Source organism: Dipodomys ordii, unplaced genomic scaffold (genome assembly GCF_000151885.1).
Source record: "Dipodomys ordii isolate 6190 unplaced genomic scaffold, Dord_2.0 Scaffold68, whole genome shotgun sequence".
NCBI lineage: Eukaryota > Metazoa > Chordata > Mammalia > Rodentia > Heteromyidae > Dipodomys > Dipodomys ordii.
In genome coordinates, this window is record NW_012267284.1 from 2,171,546 (window position 1) to 2,193,780 (window position 22,235).

General features: G+C 58.6%; 1 protein-coding gene across 1 annotated transcript; it reads right to left on the reverse strand.

Annotated features, from left to right (window-relative positions):
* Window positions 1-320: 320 nt before the first annotated feature.
* Micall2 (MICAL-like 2) lies at window positions 321-22,173 on the reverse strand. The gene is made up of 17 exons (XM_013023443.1): window positions 22,016-22,173; window positions 14,242-14,290; window positions 10,188-10,329; window positions 9,478-9,668; window positions 8,660-8,775; window positions 7,438-8,199; window positions 6,534-6,805; window positions 5,819-5,909; window positions 4,394-4,563; window positions 3,781-3,948; window positions 3,284-3,348; window positions 3,085-3,208; window positions 2,664-2,754; window positions 2,491-2,564; window positions 1,894-2,008; window positions 900-946; window positions 321-565 (listed from the first exon to the last, which is right to left on the reverse strand). The coding sequence occupies exons 1-17, from the start codon at window positions 22,156-22,158 to the stop codon at window positions 492-494; spliced, it is 2,694 nt and encodes an 897-aa protein (XP_012878897.1). The 5' UTR covers window positions 22,159-22,173; the 3' UTR covers window positions 321-491.
* Between the last annotated feature and the right edge of the window lie 62 nt (window positions 22,174-22,235).

Genomic DNA, 22,235 nt, shown 5'->3' on the forward strand with positions numbered 1-22,235 from the left:
CCAGTAACCTCTTCAGGACAACCACAGCCATCCCTGGCCACCGAGGCATCACGATCTGAATCTCAAGCTCCCCAGGAACTGTAGGGCCCACACAGTGCCCACCCCATCCACCCCATTCCCCTAGGGGTGTGAGCATCCACCCCATCCCTATAGCCAGGAAGCAACTAAATGGCCCTCCTCTGTGAGTCAGGCCTGGCCCAGGGAGGACCAGTGCCTTCCCAAGGCCCCTGGGCACATGAAACGCTGGCAGGGACTTCGAGCCAGGCGCCAGCCATCTGGCACACACAGGCAAACACGGACGCAAGCAGGAGGCCCGCGCTGGAGGCCATGGTCAGCGTCTTTATTAAGGCCATGAGGAGCCTGGAGAGGAAGGCAAGGCCGCTCCAGGGCCACACACCAGCTCTGTCATGCCCCTGAGGGCCATGGCCAGGGTAGGGGGCCAGTGAGGGTCCTGCCCTCCTTCCTGCCCCCACCCCCAAGCCAGTAGCTCACTAGGCACACGTGCCTTTGTTCTTGGAAGACCAGATTTTGGACAAGCGGAACTTGGATTTCTTCCGCTGGAGGTCTGAGGGGAGGAAAGGAAAATGAGGCTTCACTGGACCACACAGGTCCCTGATGGGTGCACCCCACCACCTTTAAGAGCCTCCTGGACCCCCACGAAGCCAGGGACCCAGAGAAGCACTGACTTCATGCACCCCACCCACAGAGCAGCTCCCCAGCCCAGCCAAGCACCAGCGGAAAATAAATTCAGCCTCCCCACCCCCACCCTACTGCAGCCAGAGGCCCCTAAGACAAGGCCTGTCCTGGGTCCTAACTCCCCCTCCCCACTCCCACAGGAGTCCCTTCCCAGCTCAGCCAGCATGTCCCCCCCGCCCCCCATGGCCTGGCATCAGCACTACCTAGGTTCTCAATCATGTTCTGTAGCACCAGGTCCTCTTCTTGCTCCCTGCAATGAACATTGTTGGGGTGGGGGAGAGGAGCCATGAGGCACACGTCCCAGACCAGGGCTCCCAGCCTAGGACATGGCTGCCCTCCAGCCCCCTCACCACATGGCCTGGCCACACCCGGCACTTGGGACCCCAAGCTGGTCAGGACCAAGGCAGCGGGGAGCAGCCCAGAGGACCAGCTGAGGCTGGTGGCCCAGACATGGCTGACAGCACAATGGCCCGGGACCGTCCAGAGCGGTTCCCCAGTGCTGCCACACACCTTCCTGTTCAAAATGGAGTATGTCATCCGGCCCTGGTGGCTCATGCCTGTAATCCCAACAACTCAGGAGGAAACTGAGATCTGAGGGTCGTGACTCAAAGTCAGCCCAGGCAGGAAAGTCCATGAGACTCTTATATCCGATGAACCACCAAAACACAAGAAGTGGAACTGTGGTCCAAGTGGTAGAGCACTAGCTTTGAGCAAAGAAGCACAGGGACAATGCCCAGGCTTTCACAAAATAAATACATGTATTTATTTACTACGTGTTTATTTATTGCCAATCCTGGGGCTTGAACTCAGGGGCTGGGCACCGTCGCTAAGCTTTGTTCATAAGCTACAGCTCTACCATTTGAACAACAGCTCCACTCCGGCTTTTTCTGAGTAATTTATTGACAATAAAAGTCTCACACACTCTGGAATGGCTTCAAACTGCCAGATCTCAGTCTCACGAGTAGCTAGGATGACAGCTGTGAGCCACTGGCACCTGGCTAATTTTTAAAACTTTTTAGTTATAATTTTTATTTGTCCTCAGCCTTGGGGGACCTGCCCGAACCCACCCTCCTCTGGTGAGTGAGCCAGGATGGCTGCTGAGGGCCCGGTGGCTGCACCCCCGCCCAGGACACAGTTACCTTGGGCTCAGCCTCCCCCCACAGCCCCACCCCAGGCCAGCCCCGCCCTCACCCTCACCTGAGTCTGTCCTCGTCCAGGAAGTCCACAATGTCGCTGCGGTCATTCACAGTGCTCACGTACTGGCTCAGCAGCTCCTGCTCCCGCTGCCGGTCCTGGGGTGACTTGAGACCCTCTGTGGGGACAGCCAGCCATTCAGGGGAGCCATGCCATCAGGAGCGCCAAGTCGCCACTGCCCAGTACCAGCTCCCCCACTTCAAGGGAGAGTGGGGCACTGGCACCTGTGCTTGGCAGGGTGGCCTGGACAGGGGGAGCAACCAGCCCCCCTCAGTGTGCATATCGGGGCCTCTCCCAAATTGAGGCTGGGACCCCATCTTGCCAAAAGAGTGGGACTTCCACCTGCTCCTTTCTACTTCCTCTTACGCACTAATTCCCTGACCCAGCCAGCTAGCTGAGAGGGCACAGAGGTTAAGAGACTTGGCTAAGGACACACGGCCAGGGAATGGAAGAGCTAAATCTCCAAGATTTACCCAGGCAGAGCCCGGGGAAGCTAGCACCACCCAGCCACCCCCGGAGCTGAGCCGCCTCCACGCTGGTCCAGGCCCGGCCTTTCCTCTCTCAGGCTGAGCTTCCTGGTGAGCAAGGACTGGGATGTACCAGGCTTGGCCATCAGCCGGCGCAGCTCGCCCTCCAGGTCCAGCTGCCGTTCCTCCAGGCTCTGGTCCTTGGACCTGTGGGATACTCAGGTGTGAGACAGGCTGTATAATGGCTGCTTCCCGCACCCAGGACCTGGGGCCCCCTCATGCCCCGGCCTTCCTGCAGGGCCTCACTTGTACATCAGCTCAGACTCCAGCCTCAGAAGCAGCTGCTTCTCATGGATGAGCCGGAACCAGTCCACCATGAGACTGTCCTCCGCTGCATCTGTGGAGAGGAGAGGAGAGGCTGGAGTCCTTCTGCTCCAGTGCCCAGCTGGAGGGCAGGGGTGCAGGCCTAGGCCATGGTTGAAGTCTGCAACAGGACCACGCAGCCAGCCTATGGCTAGCAGAGCCGTAGGGGCGTGGTCAGTTAGCTGTGGGTGTGGCCTTCACACTGTATGGGTGTGGTAGGCTGTGCCAACCTACTGTGGGAGTGGTCAGACTGTGGTAGGAAGGCAGCCAGCCTACAGTGGGCATGGTTGGACCGTGGTGGGGGCGTGGCCAGTCTACTAGTGTGGTGGGCCTGCGGAGGGGGCGTGGCCAACCTGTCACTCACCCCCTTCTGCCGCCCTCAGACGCTTCTCCAGCTCCACGCCCCTGAGCTCCAGTGCATCCAGCTGTCTCTCAATGTCCTGCATCTGCCTCTGGATCTCCTCCTGGGGGATGTAGTCGGGATGCAGCTGGGAGGAGGCAAAGGGCAGTGAGGACCAGCACACAGCTGAAGTCCAGCCACCCGCCACAGCCCACCTACTCACCCTGATGGGGGAAGTCACTGTCTCAGCAGGCGGAGCAGGGGTGCTAACCAGGCCCGAGGGCCTCCCTGGAGGAGAGGGATGAACTGCTGGGGCTCAGGGGGACTGGGAGACCCGCAAGTGCCCTGGAAGGGGTTGGACCCAGGATGCTGGGTCCACCCAATGTCCAGCATGCCACCGGCTGCCTTCCCCAGCCACAGGCACTTGGGCAGCCCCATTAGTTTGGGGGGGGGCAAATTAGTTTGGGCAGATCCTAGCCTGCCCTGGCCCTGCCTTCCCCCTGGACAGCACGTACAAATACACTCCCTCCAACATCTCTGGCTGACTCAGGCTACCAGCAAGGACCCTCCACTGTCACAAGGCCTCTGTGACAATGGAACCAGGGGGCTCTCCCTTTTCATGAGAAAAGTTGGAGTCCTGCAGCCTTTCCTCTTTCTTCCAGACCCATCATCTGGCAAAACCAGAGACACCTCCTCATCCATGGAAGCCTTCATCCTCACCCCAAGCAGACGCGCCTCTCTGGGGCACGCTCTGAGAATGCTGCTTCTCCTTTGAGCTCTGCGCATGCTCTTCCTGCCTTGAAGGTTCTGGCTGAAGCCAGTCTGCAGAAACATCGAGGGTGGCAGGGATGGCCAGTCTCCTGCGGTGGGCTGGGGACGGGGAGGCGGCTGCCAGCAAGCAGGTGGGAGACAGAGCCATGAGTCAGACCAGAGCCTGGCCCTGAGCATCAGGACCCATTGGCACCCAGGCTCTGTCCCAGGATGGCTGGCATAGCCACATTCTGTGCATACACTGACAGAGGACCAAGGTGGGACCGTGTCCACACTGCCATTCTACCCGGCGAGGGCACGGGCCTGTGACGTCAAGGGGCAGTCATGTGAGAGGTGAACCCACAGGAAGGACAATCATGAGTGCTGGGATCCAGCATCCACGATACACGTGCACAGGCATGAGCCACCCAGAGCCTGGGACATGTACCCATGACTGGCCATCCCGTGCACAAGGTGCCCCATCTGACCATGTGCATGTGTGTGGTGTTGGTCTCTGCCCTTCCCCCACCCCCAGGAGCATACAGCACCCACACTGCCCTCCTCCCCCTCCGTGACACATTACCTGCAAGGCTGGGCCCAGGTCTAGCTGGGCCCTGCGTCTTCGCAGGCCACACAGGGGTCAGCGTGATTTGGACTCCCCGGTCAGAGCTTCCCGACGCTTTCCTGGGGGTATCCCCTGCCCTGGGCGCTGCCAAGATCTGTGGCTCTCTCGGCTCCCGCAGCTCCAGAGTCCTGATCAGAAGGTGTCAGGTCAGCCCTGGCCCCGGGTAGGGGCCACTGGAGCTTGGTTTAAAAAAAAAAAAACTGTAGAAGCCAGACGTAGGTGGCTCACACCTGTAATCCTAGCTACTCAGGAGCTGAGATCTGAGAATCACAGTTCAAAGCTCGCCCGGGTAAGAAAGTCCATGACACTCTTATCTCCAATAAACCACCATAAACCCAGAAGTGGTGCTGTGGTTCAAGTGGTAGAGTGCTCGCCTTGAGCTGAAGAGCTGAGGGACAGCGCCCAGGCCCAGAGTTCAAGCCCCATGACCGACAAAAACAAAGCTGCGGCTAGAGGGAAGGCAGGTGGCGCCTGCGTCCTAGTTCAAGGGCGCGCAGGCGTGCTGACCCCTGGCCTGCTTACCCAGGACCCTGCCTGCAGTACCTAAGGGCATGCTCAGGGCCCTGTGACCAGCCCAGGCCTCCAGGGTTCAGGTGATGGCAGGCTCCGTGCATGGTGACGGCCTGCTGCCTAACAGTCCAGTGCTGGCCCTGTGACCCTCAGCTTCTGGGCACCATCCCCGTCCCCCCACTGGTGTTGGCAGGTGTCACCTGCTGGGCACAGCCTCCCAGGACACTCAGACGAGGACTCGGCTCTGCTGCGGATATCTACACAGTATGCTCACTACTCAGGAGGCTGACATTAGAGGACTGGATTGGGGTTCAAAGCCAACCTAGACAAGAAAGTCCTTGAGACTCTTAACTACCAAAAAGTGCCAGTAGTGGAACTGTGACCCAAGTGGCAGAGTGCCAGCCTTGAGTGAAAAAGCGCAGGGATGGTGTCCAGGCCCTGAATCCAAGCCCTACAACTGGCCCAAAGAAAAACAAGAATGAGCCCAAGCTGGGTGTCAGTGGCTCACACCTGTAATCCTAGCTACTCAGGAGGCTGAGATCTGAGGATCATGGTTCAAAGCCAGCCTGGGCAGGAACAGCTATGAGACTCATCTCCACTCAACCACCAGAAGCCGGAAGTGGTGCTGTGGCTCAAGTGGTAGAGTGCCAGCCTTGAGCTGAAGAGCTGAGGGACAGCACCCGGGCCCAGAGTTCAAGCTCACAAATAACCAAAAAAAAAAAAAAAAAAGCCCACTTGCTCCCTCCATACAGGCATTTCCTAAGCGCCAACTGTATGCCAGGCCTCGGGCCGTCTCTGCTCACATCGAAGACCCTCAGACGCAGGTAGGGGTCAGCGAGGGGAGCAGAGCAGAGCCACCCCACCCCACCTCACCTTCCGGCAGGGTTCTTCCGGTCCACCGGCTTCAGGAGAGCTCTCCAGCCTTCCGGCCCTTCCTTGCTTTCCTGGGGAGCAGCATCTGGGCCTTGGCAGGGGAGAGAGGGTATGGAGGTGTCCAGGTTAGCCTCAGCTGCCCACTGAGTGGCCCCAGCATGCTGAGAAGCTCAGGCAGGGCCTGCCCCGAGCTGTGTGTCCCTGGGGCTACTGCTTCCCATCTCTGTGCCTCAACTCTGCCTCTGCCAAATGGGTGGCAGGCTGCCCTGGGGACTGATCCTTGGTCCCACGGGATGACCATCCAGTCTGTCCTGAGCTCAGCCTGATGGCACCATCTGCCCAGCTGAGGGTCACCACAGACGCCAAGAGAAAAGCCCCCATCTCCAGGCTTGAGATGCCCTAAGATAGGAATGCAGGGTCCAGGGATCCTCCAGGAAGAGCCAGCAAAATGGCCACAGACTCTAGACCCGGGCAGGGCCATCGTTGAGTGTGGACAGGCCCTCTTCTGTCTGCACACCCAGGGCAGAGCTGGCCTGGGGACTCAGCTATGGACAGAAGCTACCAGGGTCCTGAACTACAGAAACCCACCACCACCAAAGAGTGATCTCGGGGGACACAGCCCCGGGGGGGGGCCTGGCCCAGGAGCCACCAGTGACAGATCCCGGGGAACCCTGTGCCCCATCCCCCTCACTACCCCACATCAGCAGGCTCTTACCCTTCACCCTGGGGGCCTCTGGCTTCAGCCTGGAACCTGCACTGACACCGCTGGCCACTGAAGGCACAGCTGGCCTCCTCCCCTTGGCCTGGGGTGATGTGGGAGCCTGGGCAGGGCTGCCCACACTCAAGGGGGGCCGAAGCGGCTCTGTCCTTAGCTTGGGGCTGGGGGCCTGGGGAGTCCCAGAATGTGACTGCTTGGCTGAGGAAACTGCTTGAGGCTCTTCGGTTTTGAGATGGGAATTTGAGGTAGAGGAACTGGCTGAGCAGGGCCTGTGGGCAAGAGATCCAGCTTCAGGCATGTGAGGATCCAGGAGCCCCCTCCCAGCATTGTCCACAGTCCCCCTCTCCCCCTGCAGGCAGAAGTCCCAGGGCCTCTGCATGAAGCTAGCTGGTTGTACAAAAAAGCTGAAGGAGCACTGAGGCCAAGCCTCAGAATCATCACAAAAACTAAAAATAAAGGTACCAGTGGTTCACACCTATAATCCTACTCAGGAGGCTGAGATCTGAGGATTGGGGTTTGAAGCCAGCTCGGGCAGGAAAGCTCTTATCTCCAATTAACCACCCAAAAGCCAGAAGTGGAGCTCAAGTGGCTCAAGGGGTAGAGTGCCAACCTAGAGTGAAAAAGCTCAGGGACGGTGTCCAGGCCCTGAGTTCATGCTCTAAGACTGGCACAAAATATATAATAATCGTAATCATAATAACATGAGGATGGAGACCAGAACCTGGAGCTCCTAGCAGCGGGGAGAGGCAGGAGGGACCCTCCCCTAAAGTCCCAGGAGGGGCTCCAGCTGGCCACACTATGGTCTCCAGAGCTAGAGGACACATTGCTCCTGACCATTCACAGTGGTCTCCACCAGTGGCATGGGTGCATCTGGCTGTACCCTGGCCCCTTTTCTACCCACCTGCTGGGCACTTGGGTGCCTGCATCCCCCAACCCAGGCAGCGCCTTGCGGAGAACACTCAGAGCATGCGCCCTGCTGCTGTCCGTGGCAGGCGTGGGGCTCCTGCCGGTGGGGCCACTGCTGGGCGGGGATGGCGTCTGGAGAAACTTCTCTCGGGCCTGCTGAGTCCTGGAGGCTGAGGGCGTCCACAGCGCCGTGCCTGGAGATGGTGCGCTTGAACTGGGCATGCCTCGGGGAGCTGCCTGGCCTTGGGGTGTGGCTGGCCGACTGTGCGGGGCACTTGGGGACACAGCAGGACGGGCGGTAACAGCTGCCGTGCCCTGAGCAGGAGACGACCACCCCATCGGGGAGCTGTTGGTCACCCGTGAGTGGCCTGTGGCACCCACACAGGGGACCGCAGGGCTGGGGGACAGCCTGGGCCCCCCGGGGCTCCCCGTGGAGGCATGGGAGGAGGGGCTGGCTGGAGGGTTAGGTGTACCCCGGGTGAAACTTTTAGCCTCTGTGCTGTTGGCTACGGGCTTGTGAACCGCTGGGCCTGTGCTGGGTGCTGGGGCCCTCAGTCCGTTCAGGTCCCGGGCCTTCTGCGGGGTGCTGGGGGAGCGGGACGTGGCAGGGAGGGCCCCTGGTGGTCTGGAAGTCAATCCTGGCAATTTTGGGGTGGAAGAGGAGGCTCCTGGGTGGTGGTTGGTGCAGACGAAAACCCCGGGCTCCGCTGTAGCCCGGTAGGCCCCTGAGTGCAACGTGTTGGAGCATTGCTTACACCTGGGGAGGCATCAGAGGGGCTCAGCGCCTGTCCCTCGTGGCCTAATTCATCCACCCACTTGCTCATTTATTCCAGCTCATTCATCCATCCAAGTCCACCTGCATCCATCCTGTGATTCATGATTGATTCAACAAACTCCACCCAGGGCTATAATCCCTGAGCCCTACCAAGAACACCCCAAAGCCCCCACGGAGGGGACAAATCCACCCTCCAAGCATCCTGGACTTCTTTCAGAAGCCCCTATCTGGGAAGCTGTAGGGTGTACCAGGCTGAGGCAGAAAAGGGGATCTATCTGGCCAGTGTGACTGGAACCCAGCGAAAGGTCCCCGAGGGCCTGGGGGGGGAGACAGCAGGACACAGAGGGTCCAGAGGAAGGACAGGGGCTGGGCCAGAGGACACGGGAGGCTGAGGAGGCCTGCATCAGGAAGGTGCAGGCCTAGGTGAGCGGCCAGGCCCTACCTGAAGCAGCCCCGGTGGTAAAGCCGCCCATCGGCAAGGTGTCGCTGGACGAGGTGCACGTGTTTGCCACAGATGCCACACGAGCTGCTGACCGAGCTGCCCGGCCCTGCCAGACCCTATAAGGAAGAACCAGGGGCTTCTGAAGGCTGCTGGCCTTCTTCAGGCCTCACTCCTTCCAGGTCCATCTATCCCTTGGAGGCCCCTGTGGGTGGGCTGGGCTCCAAGCACAGGGCCTCCAGCCTGAGTGGGACCCCAACTTTAGCGGGGTCCTAGGGAGAGAGGATGGGAAGCCAGAGACAGATCCAAGGTTCAGACACCCATAGGGACCCCACCCCCCACCCCCACCCCCAGCCCTACACAGTGGTTCCTTGGAGCCTAGAATAACTAGCCATGGCCAGCAGGGGGCACCCGAGCACATGCTGCTGACCCTCCAGTCCCCCCTGCCAACCCCATGCAAGGAACCGAGTCCCATTCACGCTGCAGAACTGGCCTGGGAACAAAGCCCAAGGCTCCCTCCTGTCCTGGGGAGGGAAACAAGACCTGCTGTGAGCCCCAGAAAGTCTGGCTTTGTTCCACCCACACGACTGTCCCATACCTCAGTTTACCCATCTGGGTAATGGGAGCTACCTGCCTTGTAGTACCTGCCTTGTTTATCCAATCCCAGAGGGTATTGGATAAACAGCACTCAGGGCATGCACTGTGGCCTCAGGGCTACAGCCTGGCCCTGTAGTTTAGGGCTGCGCACAACCCTGTAACTCCCATTCAGCAAAGGCCCCTGAGAAACCAAGAAATCACACACAGGTGGGCTGAGGGCTTACAGCCTTCAGGGCGGGGTCCTCTGAGCCCCCGTCTTTCCTCTGGACCACGGAGTTTGTCCTGGCAGGAGATAGCGGTGGCCGCTGAGCCGGGGCGGGCGAGGGCAGCGTGGGGGGCTGAGATGGGGCTTTCTTGCCACGAGGTTCCTCGGTGGAGTCTGACGGAGGTCTCTTCACACCAGCCATGCCCCCAACTAATTAATACAGGGCATCCAGAGGTCAGGAGGGCCCTGCCTGGTCCATACCCACTCTGAAAGGGGTTGGGATTCCCCCCCTGGGCTCCTGGTGCCCAGAAAGGAGGTCACCAGCTTCCTGGGGTATTTGCTGGGGGGTGCAGGGCCAGGAGGGACCGAAGGGCACATATTTCCCAGCACTGCCCCTCATTTTTTTCTGGCTCCAACTCACTGAGACCCCTGCATCCTGGGTCAGGGAAAAGGGATTTTTCTGTTCCAGGCAGGGCTGGCCCTCTGCCCGGGTGATTCCAGAGATTTCTAAGGCCCAGAGAGGAATGTGGGGCTGGAGGCGAGTAGCCACATCACGCCCAGGGTGGAAAAAGGCCTGGGCCTGCCCGCCCCTGCCCAGGGCTGTCTGCCCATGCCCGCCTCTGCCTGGGCCACCCATCCTGGCACAGAGGCTGGACATGGATCCTGAGGGCCACCAGGCTACAGCACAGCGAGCCCTGGGGAGACCCAGCTGGGTAGGGCAGGACTTACTGGGGGAGCGACCGTGGAAGTAGTTGTAGTACTGAGACACGTAGGTCAGGATGCTGAGCCTGTCCGGCACCTTCAAAGCCACCATGTCCTCAGCGTCCAGCAAGGCCGGGATGCCCAGCTGCTCCTCAGCCACGCTGAAGGCCTGGGAAGGCGCCAGAGGTAGGGGGAACAGGATGGGGCTTCCTTCAACTCCCCCTTTATACCTATCTGTACTGGGAATCAAAATTTCCAGCAGGCAAGACAGTTCCCAGCCCCTGCCCATGTGACCATGGACATGATGAGCCACTCCACACTCGGGCTGACACCAAACCACCCCGTGGCAGCTGGCCACCCACATAGCCAACACCTGCCCGGATGTTCATTCAGCCTCATGTGCTCAGAAGGAACACAAATGCCTCCTGTGTCCTGAGAGCCCTCACCATGGCAGAGAGGGCCTGGGAGGCTGCTATGAGACCTGATGCCCTGGGCTGCAGAGGGTCAGGAAGCTGCACTTATACAGCACCAACTGCATACCCACACAGCACTGACTGCACACCCAAACAACACCGACTACACACCCACACAGCAGCTCAGGCCTAGCGTCCCCTCTTCCATCTCCCGCCTTGCCATTGACCTGTGGCCCAGCCTGGCCCTCTCCCAGCCCCCTCCACCCACTCCCAAGCCACAAGAGACTCCTGCTGTGCTGGCAGAGAGTTCTCATCTACAAGGGACAGTTGCCAAACCACCAAATATGGCCACAGAAAACCGCCCGAGCCTCCCAGGCTCAGGCCTCCACTGCCTCCTTCCCTCAGTGGCTATCCCAGGCTGCCTCCCTACACTCCATGTCCCACCTCCAACTGCCTGTGCAGCCCCTACATGCCTGCAAGCGGCAGCTCCCCGGCCTGCAGGCCCAATGGCCACACCAACCCAGAGGCCTCCCACCGCCACCGATCCTCCCCAGGGGCCCAGAAGCCGGCCCTTCCTGTGGCCAGCATGGTAGGCCGGATGTCCCTCAACCTCTATGCTCCTCGTCCCTGGGATTCCTCTCTTTAGGAGCCCTGAGGCTCCTGGCACACCCCACCCTGCCCTCCTAGGGCCCTGCCTCTGCCCCGATCCACCCACCCATGGCCTCCTTCTGATCCCAGGGCCTTTGCCCATCCCTGCCTAAGGTTGCTCAAGAGTCTTGGGAAAGCTCTCCCTGAGACCTGGCTGGCCCCACTCCCTTCTACCCTTCCCAGTCTTACTGATGTGTATCTCTTGAGCCTACTGCTTCAAGCATGGTTGAAATTGGTAGCTGCTGGCCACATGTGGCTCTAAGCCTTTGAAATGTGGCCTTTGAAATGTGGCCAGAGGAACTGGCTCTGGGTGTGTGTGTGTGTGTGTGTGTGTGTGTGTGTGTGTGTGTGTGTGTGTAATACAGCTTGAACTCAGGGCATAGGTACTGTCCTTTTGCCTCAAAGCTAACATTCTACCACTTGAACCACAGCTCCACTTACAGCTTTTTTCTGGTCAACTACAGGTAACAGTTTCAGGCTGGGAATGTGGCTTAGTGGTAGAGTGCTTGCCTAGCATACATGATGTCCTGGGTTCAATTCCTCAGTACCACATACACAGAAAAAGCCAGTGGTGCTGTGGCTCAAGTGGTAAAGTGCTAGCCTTGAGCAAAAGAAGCTCAAGGAGAGTACCCAGGCCCTAAGTTCAAGCCCCAAGACTGGCAAAGAGAGAGACAGAGACAGACAGAGAGGGAGAGAGATAACAGTCTCATGGATTTTCCTGTCCAGGCTGGCTTTGAACCTGGATCCTCAGATCTCAGCCTCCTAAATAGCTAGGATTACAGGCATGCACCACCATTGGTGGCTTGGAACTCAATTTTTTTATTTAATTTTATTTTTGTTGGTGGTGGAGACTAAACTCTGGGTCTGGGCGCTGTCTCTCAGCTCTTCAGCTCAAGGCTAGCACCCTACCACTTGAGCCACAGCGCCACTTCAGGCTTTTTTCCTGCTTATGTGGTGGTTAGGAATTAAACCCAGGGCCTCATGCATGCAAGGCAAGCGCTCCACCACCGAGCCAACTTCCCAGGCCCCGGAACTCAATTTTTTTTTTTTTTTTTTTGGTCATGGGCCTGAACTCTGGGCCTGGGCATTGTCCCTCAGCTCTTCAGCTCAAGGCTAGCACTCTACCACTTGAGCCACAGCGCCACTTCCGGTTTTCTGGTGCTTAATTGGAGATAAAAGTCTCTCAGCCTGCCGGGGCTAGCTCTGAACCGTGATCCTCAGATCTCAGCCTCCTGAGTAGCTAGGTACAGGCGTGAGCCACCGGCGCCCAGCTTCCAGAACTCAATTTTTAACAGGAATTTGCTGTTATTAAGTTGTGGAGCAAGCCCTGGCCAGGGAGGTTTGACAGATATCCACTGTCTCGGCCCTATCCTGGCAGGCCATGCGAGGGTCTGCGTGCCCCCCGACCTGTGAACTAGCACACGGGCTTTGCCTCCTGTGCTTGGACCATGAGGGAAGGTGGGAGCTCCAGAAAAACTGAGGCTGGCATGGAAGAGGTTCTCACAGCTGGGGCACAAAGAAAGAAGTTGGAATCCACAGGGCCAGAGATACTGGTCCTCAGGGAGCAGAGCAGCAGCCTGCCCAGTGCTGCATCTCCTACACCCTCCTGAGGCTGGGCTTAGCCAGGCCACTCAGGGCAAGAGGCTCCCCAGCCCAATCCTCACTGCCCCACAGACAGAGGGGACCTGGGGCTCCAAGCTTGCCAAGTGTGGTGGCTCATGCCTGCCATACCAGCTACTCAGAAGGCAGCGATGATGGTTCAAGGCCAATCTGAACAACAACAACAAAAAAAATAGACCCCAATCTCAAAAAATAACTATGGCGGTTCACACCTGCAATTCCAGCTACAAGGGAGATGAAGGTGGACCGATCACAGACCAAGGCTGGCCAGGGCAAAAGGATGAGATCCTATGTGAAAAACAAACACTAGCCAGGCGCTGGATGGCTCACACCTCGAATCCTCGCTACTCAGGAGGCTGAGAGCTGAGGATCATGGTTCAAAGTCAGCGCAGGCAGGAAAGTCTGTGAGACTCCAATTAACCACCAGAAAGATGGAAGTGGTGCTCAAAGTAGTAGAGCAGTAGCCTTGGGTGAAAAAGCCCAGGAGGGGCTGGGAAAGTGGCTCAGTGGTAGAGCGCTTGCCTTGCATACCTGAGGCCCTGGGTTCGATTCCTCAGCACCACAGAAGCAAAAAGAAAAAAGCCGGAAGTGGCACTGTGGCTCAAGTGGTAGAGCGCTAGCCTTGAGCTGAAGAGCTGAGGGACAGTGCCCAGGCCCAGAGTTCAGGCCCCACGACCAGACCCCCCCCCAAAAAAAAGAAAAAGCCCAGGAACAGCACCAAGGCCCTGAGTTCAAGCTCCAGAAACAACAAAAAATTAAAAAAAAAAAAAGAAAGGAAAAAGAGAAGAAGGAAGGAAGGAAGGCAGGTAGGGGAGGGGAGGGAGGGAAGGGAAGGGAAGGGCAGGCTAAAAGCAAAGCAAAAAGGACTGGGGATAGCCGGGTGCTGGTGGCTCTCACCTGTAATCCTAGCTACTCAGGAGGCTGAGATCTGAAGATCACAGTTCAAAGCCAGCCTGGGCAAGAAAGTCCGTGAGACTCTTATCTCTAACTAACCACCAGAAAAACGGAAGTGGTGTTGTAGCTTAAGTGGTAGAGCGCTCTCCTTGAGCTGAAGAGCTGAGGGACAGCGCCCAGGCCCAGAGTTCAAGCCCCATGGCCAACAAAAAAAAGGAACCTGGGATGTGGCTCAAGCAGTAAGGTACCTGCCTTCTAAACACAAGGTCCTGGGTTCAAATTCCAGTACAGAAAGAAGAAAGAAGGAAGAAGGAAAGAGGAGCAGGAGGAGCAGGAGAATTCTTCTAGAGTTAGCCAGCTGAGGCCTGGAGGTAGGACTGGGTTCCAGGGCAGGACTGAGATGGCCCACCCAGGGCTTGATGGCCCCTTGGGTGTGGCTGCAGGCCAGCTTTGTTGGCAGGGCTAGGAGGGCAGGACACTGTGGGTTTCAGGAAAGGGAGACTCACCAACTTGTTGTTGTCATAAATGTTTTCCTTCCGGAGGGCACTGAAATTTCTGGAAGATAAAACACAAGAGTCAAGCCGGGCGCTGGTGGCTCACGCCTGTAATCCTAGCTACTCAGGAGGCTGAGATCTGAGGATCTCGGTTCAAAGCCAGCCCGGGCAGGAAAGACCGTGAGACTCCTATCTCCAATAAACCACCAGAAAACCGGAAGTGGCGCTGTAGCTCAAGTGGGAGAGTGCTCGCCTTGAACTGAAGAGCTGAGGGACAGCGCCCAGGCCCAGAGTTCAGGCCCCACCACCGGACCAAAAAAAAAAAAAAAAACACAAGAGTCAGCAGGTGCTGGTGGCTCACACCTATCATCCCAGCTGCTCAGGAGGCTGAGATCTGAGGATCGCCAGTTCAAAGCCAACCTGGGCAGGAAAGTCTGTGAGACTCTTATCTCCAATGAACCAGCAAAAAGCTGGAAGTAGAACTGTGGCTCAAGTGGTAGAGCATCAGCCTTGGGCACAAAAGCTCAGGGACAGCACCCAGGTCCTGAGTTCAAGCCCCAGTACCAGCAAAATCATCAACAGCAAAATCTATGTATCCAAAGCAGAGAAGGCAGGGACTCGGGGTCCCCAGGGACATCTTGCCCCAGCGCTGCCCCCTGCCACCAGGAGGGGTACTGGGAATGAGATCTGGAGCCAGTTTGAAGAGGGCAAGTTGGCACCGAATAGTGATGCAGTCTAGAGCCCAGGCCCCCACCGCCTCCCCTGGCACAGACAGGCCATCATGGCTTTTGTAGCTCAACCTTCACCTCCAGGCTCAGGGAAGGCTGAGCTGTTTCCCACCAGAAGTGGCAGGAGACAGGCCCAGAAAGGTAGAGCCACCAGCCCTGGGTGGCCCAGCCAGCACACAGCTACCTTGAGGTTAAGGTCCCTCAGCCTCCTTGTTTCCTACCCATGGGCTAGGGCGACTCAGTACCGACTGGGGGAGGGGGTACCCTTCCAGGATCCTCAGTGTTGAATCCATTAGAGCTCCCCATCCATGGCCACATGGATACAGGCGTCCAGGAAGCCTCCCCACCGCCCCTACCCCACCCTCCACCCCCAACCAGCCTGGGTAGTGGGGTCTTCCTGAGAGGCCATGGGCGTATCTCTTCCCCAGCTGGGCCCTGAGCCCCAGGATACGGAACATGCCAGACACAGGCCCAGCATGACCTGCCCCAGACCCCGGCCGCCCACAGCCATGGCACACACGGGTGCCACCCTGGCCCCACAGTGAGAAAGCCACCAGCAGAGCCCTGCTCCCACAGCCAGGGAGCTCTGCCCTGACAGTGGACTGGATTGTTCTGGAAGCTTCCTGGCACAGAGGAGTGGGGTTGCAATCCTGGGCTGTGTCCTCCTTACCCAACCCCAGCGTGTGGCAGGCACTAAGCTCCGCTTCCCTCCCGATAGCCAAGGTTCCTTCTCTACAAGCCTGCCTGCCTTCCACTCCTTCCTTCTGTACTGGGGCTTGAACTCAGGGCCCCATGCTCTTGCTTAGCTTTCTTGTTCTGGTCGGTGCTCAACCGTTTGAACCATGCCTCCAGTTCAGCATTTTGCTGGCTGATTGGAGATGGGAGTCTTGGACTTTTTCTGCCCAGGCTGGCTCCAAATTGTAATCTTCCAGATCGCAGCATCCTGAGCAGCTAGGGTTACAGGCATGAGCCTGTCCTTTCTCTCTCTCTTCCTCTCCTTCCTTCCTTCCTTGCTCCCTCCCTCCCTCCCTCCCTCCTCCACACTGTCTCTGTCTCGCTCTCTTTGGTAGTACTAGGCCCTCCAGCATGCTAGGCAAGTGTTGTAACCCTGAGCCACGCCCCAACCTAGCGCTGCATTCTAGAACCAGGCCGGGCATGTCTCAAACAACAAGGGCAAAGGTGCTACCTATCTGCGTCCGCGCAGCCTGGCACGAGCTAGCTCCGAGTCCACACCACCAGCAGAGGCTAGGCCTCACTGGGCCCATCCCCCAGGAGGCCCCCCAGAGGCAGCACCAGAAGCCCACTTTCCAGGCAAGCAAACTGAGGCCGGCAGCCGGGGGCATCTGTGCGGCAGTCGGCCACCTCCCCCCTTAGGAATGTCCGCCGCCATCCGGCCATCCATCAGCTCTGCGTGCCAAGGGGACTCAGCACTTCCGGCTGCCATGACTACCTCCCAGGTAACACGTACCAGATGTGCGGACCACCCTGGAGCCAGGCGTCTGCACGGCCGCACGCACGCAGGCCTCTGTCCAGAGGCAGGGTGGCCCAAGCACAGCCAAGGGCCCGCGGTGGCCAGCCAGGGTCCAATACCCCCCCATGGTCCCTCTGAGCTCAGCTAGGGGTGTTGGGACCCCCTCTCCCCCACCCCTCCAAAAACACCAGCTCTCCCCCTCCCCACCGCCCGCCCTCTCCCTGGCCTCGGTGGCCGGCTGGGCAGGCAGGAAAACAAGTTCTGTTTTGTATCTAAACAAAGCAAAAAGGGGCCTGAGCCTGTTCCATCTGCCTCCATCCTCCCTGGGGGGCCTGGAAGACCATTCCCCCACCCCAGAGGGGGTGCCCCAGAACCTTCTGGAGTTCCCTCCCCCACAGCAGCACACTGAGCAGGGCGCTGGTACTCAGGCTGGGGATGAACGTTCCAGCCTCACACCAGCCAACAGAACAAGTCCAAGCTGCTCCCCTGGCCTCTGAGCCTCCACCGCGGGGCAGGACCACCCCGGCCCATCCTCAGCCACGCCACTCCTGCACCTGGCCCAGACTCAGGACCTGGCCCTGGCCGCAAGCTGTCCCCTGTGACCTGCACACTCTGTGCCGGCTCAGCCGGACTCTCTGGCCACGTCCTGCCCTCAGGACCGGAACTCAAGGTGTTCTCTCAAGTTGGGCCATTTGATTTGAATGTGAAGCATTAGGAAAGAAATCATGTGTGGTCAGGCATAGGAGCACATGTCTTTAGCGTCAGCCACTCCAACGGGAGAAGTAAGGCACTCGTAAGTTTGAGGCTAGTCCAGCCAAAAAGTTCATGAGATCTCATTCCAACCAATAAAAACTAAGTGCTGTAGGGTGCACCTGATATCCAGGCTACATGGAAATCATAAAGAAAAGGATTGTGGTTCAATGTGGAAAACAATTAAAGGAAAAAGAGCTGAGGATGCTGGGCACCAGTGGCTCCCGCCTGTGATCCCAACAACTCTGAGACCTGAGGATCACGGGAGCCTGCCCAAGCAGGAAAAGTCTGTCTTGGGGCTTTAAGTCTGGCCCTGGGCACTGTCCCTGAGCTCCTTTTGCTCAAGGCTAGCACTCCACCACTTAAGCCACAGCTCCAATTCTGGCCTTTTGTATGATTAATTGCAGATAAGAGTCTCAAGGACTTTCCAGCCACAGCTAGCTTTGAACCTCAATCCTCAGACCACAGCCTCCTGAATAGCTAAGAATACAGGCGTGAGCCATTGGCATCCAGCTTCAGAGACTCCTATCTCCAATTAACCAGCAAAAAAACAGAAGTGGAGCTGTGGCTGAAGTGGTAGAGCACCAGCTTGGAGCAAAAAAGCTAAGAAGCAATGCTCAGGCCTTGAGTTCAAGCCCCGGTAGTGGCACAAAAATAAGATGTGTTTACCTACTACTCCAGGGTTCCCAGCACAACATGGCTAGGTATACAGTTAGCATTCCATTTATGCTTGTTGAATTCATTCATTCAGTGTGTGTGTGTGTGTGTGTGTGTGTGTGTTACTGGGGACTGAATTTAGGCCCTTGCCTCCCTTTATTTGCTCATGGTTGGCACCCGAATGCTTAAGCCACACTCAAGAGTTGGAGTCTCATAGACTTTTCTGCCCTGGCCAGTCTTGAGCCTCAGTCCTCAGACCTTAGCCTCCTAAGTAGCTGGAATTATAGGCATCAGTCACCAACGTGCGTCTGGCTTATGCTTTTAATAGTAGCTTAATAAATAAATTGGTGGGGTCTAGAGGTGAGCGGTGCCATAGTTCACTGGCCAGCTGCCTGGCAATGCATGTCCAGCCAGGCCGCCACAGGCCCCTCTCTGCCTGCCTCCCGCCCACTATCCACCATGGAATGTGAACTTCAGCTGGGGAGGGAGCCAGCCTCTAGCCCTAGCACCCCTGGAGGCAGTGACCCTGGGCCCAGGCCAAACCTCCAGCTGGCTGGCTTATTTCCTGGAATACAGAAGGGAGGGGAGGAGGGAGCACTGGGCAGGGAAATCCCCAGCACATGGAGAGTTAACCCCACTAGGAAAAGAGAGCAGAGACAGCAAGACAAATGGCACAGGAATGAGGAGGGACAGGCGGGTGGGGGAAGATGGGACCCGGCAGGGCTGGGTCCCGGGGTGGGGGTGGGGGAACTAATGCCCAGACTGGCCACCCTGCCATCCTGGAAGGCCGACAGCAGAGGTCTGGGCAGCAGGCCCTCGGGCAAGGGAACAGAAGGCTTCTGTCCCCAGGCGGCTTCCTGCGGACCGCAGCCTGAGTAGGATGGGAGGTCAGAAGGGAGACGAGGCTGCCGCTTCTGGGGTTCCAGATGAGGGGCTCCCCATGTGATGTCCAACAGCAAGCTGAGTCATGGACCTGGAGCGTCCCGGGGGGGGGGGGGTGGCCCTGGCGATCAAAGCCTATCATCTCCACAGTCACCACTGCCTTCTGCCACTTCTGCCTGTAGTCCCCGCACAGGCCTCACAAGATGAAGGAGCCCAGAGAAAGTGCAAAGGACCCCACCAGAATCCACACAACACCGACTTCACTTGACAGCCTCCCCCTGCGGAGAGGGGGAGGGGGACCCCCCACACGTCTCGCAAATGGCCCCTACTTTGGTCTGCAGAGAGGGAGGCGGCAAGGCCCCCCTCTCTGCCTGCCGGAAGCGCTTCTGCCTCCAGCCCCGCTCCACCCCTGCCACAGCCCAGTCCAGCCCAGCCTGCCTGAGGTCCAGAGGAGAAGGGTAGGTTGTGGGCAGGGCTGCTTGTGTTGGGCGGGTCCCACACACCTGGCAGCCAATGACCTCATCACAGAAACCACCCCTGGGGCAGCACCCGGGAGAAGTTCAGCTGGCAAACCCACAGCCCTGAGTGGGCAGACTAGCCACCTCTAGGCCGGTGTAGCTGTGCGGCTGATCCCTGAGCCCCAAGTTAGAGACTCCCACAAACCTCCTGGCGGGGGGGGGGACAGTAAGCTCAACCATTGGGGGAAATCAGGAGTACAGATACAGATGAAGCCCGTCCCCCACCTGGCTGGCTCCCAGCCCAGACCTGCTCACTCACAGCTGCTCTCCTTTGAGGGCCAGAGGAAATACGTTCAAAATGCAGCAGGAAAGTCTGAGGTCAGACCAAAGGAAGGACTTCCTGGTGGCAAAGCTGGGGATAGGAGACAGGAAGTCCATCTTCCTGCTGCTACCAGAGGGTCTTCACCACAGGAAGAAGAGGACAGGGGTGCCGAGGGCTGCGTTGCACCCAGCCAAGGTCTGACTTCAGTCCCTCCATGGCCTGAGTTCAAGCCTTAGACAGGAGAAGCAGATCAAGGCTTCTTAATGAGGAAACCTTGCCAGCCACCACCAGAGCTCCACACTGGGGGGGGGGGGGACATGACACGGGACACGGGACATGGGTCTCAGTCTGACATCCCATCAGCTCATCCAGCCCTTTCCATACCCTGACTCTGAAGCCTGTCATAACCACATGGTTGCAGACTTTGCACACCTGTGCCCCCACTGTCCTGGAGGCCACAAGTCCAAGGTGTTCAGAACTGGGCTCTCTCAGGAGCTCCAGAAGCTTCTTCCTGCCTCTTCCAGGAAGTTTCAGGCATCCCTTGGCTTGTGGCCCCATCCCTCCCTTTTTACCACCTTGGTTCCTGGGCCTCCTCTTCACTACAGCGCACAAGCAAGGACTGAGCTCCTAGGCCAATGACTGAGCTCCACCTGTGTGCCCTGATCTGTGGAACTCCAGTTGCATGCAGGTATCAATCTGGTGAAGTTCCAGGCACATGGAAGACACCATGAATAAAAAGAGTCCCAACTCTCCGGAGGTGACATTCCAGCAAGTTGGCAAGATAACTCTACCCCACGTGCCTCCAGCCTCGGTCCTGTCCTAACCTCTCTGCCCTCTACAAGTTAATCTCTTATGGGGTCAGCTTCTGTCTCAGGGGATAGGATATTTGGAGGCTAAAATGATCTTGTACAGTCAGTACCCAGTGACTGTGCTAGCACACACACACACACACACACATACATGTGTGTGCACACGCACTTCTGCCTCCTGTGGGCCAGGCATACATGAACCCATGACCTCTGCCCTTAACAAGCTGGAAGCAGATGGAAACTCTCCAGAGCCGGAAAGGCCCCAAATATCCAGCCACAGCCATGGGGCCAGCAGACAGTGTCACCCGCCCAGGTCTCTTAAAGACTTGTCATGCTCACCCCTTCTGGACTGCCTGGGCCAGGCCACCAGCCAGCCTCCCCCTGACCCCTGATGGAGCCCGGCCACGGGCCTCTCCATGTTTAGGTCCTAATCTTTGTCACCATGTCCCCAGCCCAGCAACCACCAAAGCTCAGCTTGAGCCAGGCACTGGTGGCTCACCTGATATCCTTGTTCCTCAGAAAGCTGAGAGCTGAGACCTACAGTTCAAAGCTAGCTAGTCCATGAGACTCTTGGCCCCAATTCACCAGCAAAAAGCTGGAAGTGAAGGTGTGGCTCACGTGGTAGAATGCCTACCTTCCTTGAATGAAGAAACTCCTCTGGGACAATGCACAGACCCTGAGTTCAAGCCTCAGTACCAGCACAAAAAGACCAAAATTAGGGGAGGGCGGGCAGGGTGACACGTGCCTGGGTAAGGAGCAGAGATGGCTGCCCAAGTGCCACCGAGAGACTTGGGCAGCTTAAGAGATGCATTTCACAACCCCAGGGCAGGAGCCCAGCCTCTTGCTCAAGACTCCGGCATCCCAGGCAGAGGGAGCTGGGTTTGGGGAAGAGCTGTGTCAGACCTGCCTGACTCTGACACCGCTGTGTGATGTCAACAGGAGCCCGTGGGCTCTGGACCTCCACCTCCCTGTGTGCACAGTCAGGGTGGTAGCTAAGCTGCCGCCCTCGCCCTCGAGGCTTCATCCCTGGCAGACCTCCCCCCCCCCCCGCATCCCAGCCAGGCCCTGGCCCCAGCCACTTCTCAGGATGATGCTTTTCCCAGAGGGGCCTGGGCTGCAGGTGGCTTTGTGAGCCTCTTCCTGAAACCCCAGAGTGTTTGCTGAGTGATTAAGTTTTGGAACTGAGTCAAGCTGGGGCCTGTTCCTTGTCCACCTCCCAGGGAAGGACTCAGTCTCCATGTCACCCTAAGGTACAGAGAGAGAGAGGTACAGGGTGACGGTTCAGGAGTTCCTGCTCTGTCTGTCTTGGAGGTGTCTCTAGTCTGCATTCTCAGAGGGGCTTGGACAGGCTGGGGGGTGGGAGGTGGCCATACCCACACTCGCAGCCTTGAGTGACCCTTTTTTCCACCAGACCCTAGGACAATGTGGAGCCCAAGGGAGCAACTCTCTTGGCTCAAGGCACCATCTTGAGTCACCCCTGACTAAGCGGACCCGGGACGGCCAGGATCCTGGCGCAGGGCCCAGGGGGCTGGCCCAGAGGGGGGGGTCACTGGCCGCAGCCTCGAGGCTGCAGGGTGGGCCGTGCGTGGCAGGCCCCGCTCCCTCCGCACAGCCAGCGGGCGGCCCACGGGGTGGGGGGCGTGTCCGCCCGCGGGCCGGGCCTCCGTTTCCCGGTCTGCGGCCCCGGGGGCGGGCGCGGCGGCACTCACATGAGGTCGGGCCGGTGGCGGTGCAGGATGGCGCAGAAGGCCAGGCCGTCGCGGAACGACGTGGTCATGTTGGTGATGCTCACGTCCCGGTAGCCCTCGCACTGCTGCCGGCACCACTCCTGCAGGGCTTTGATGGCCGCCATGCGGGCGGCGGGACGGACGGGCTGCTCCCGACGGCCCTCGACGCCGGCCCGGCTCGGCCTGCCCGGACGGACGAACA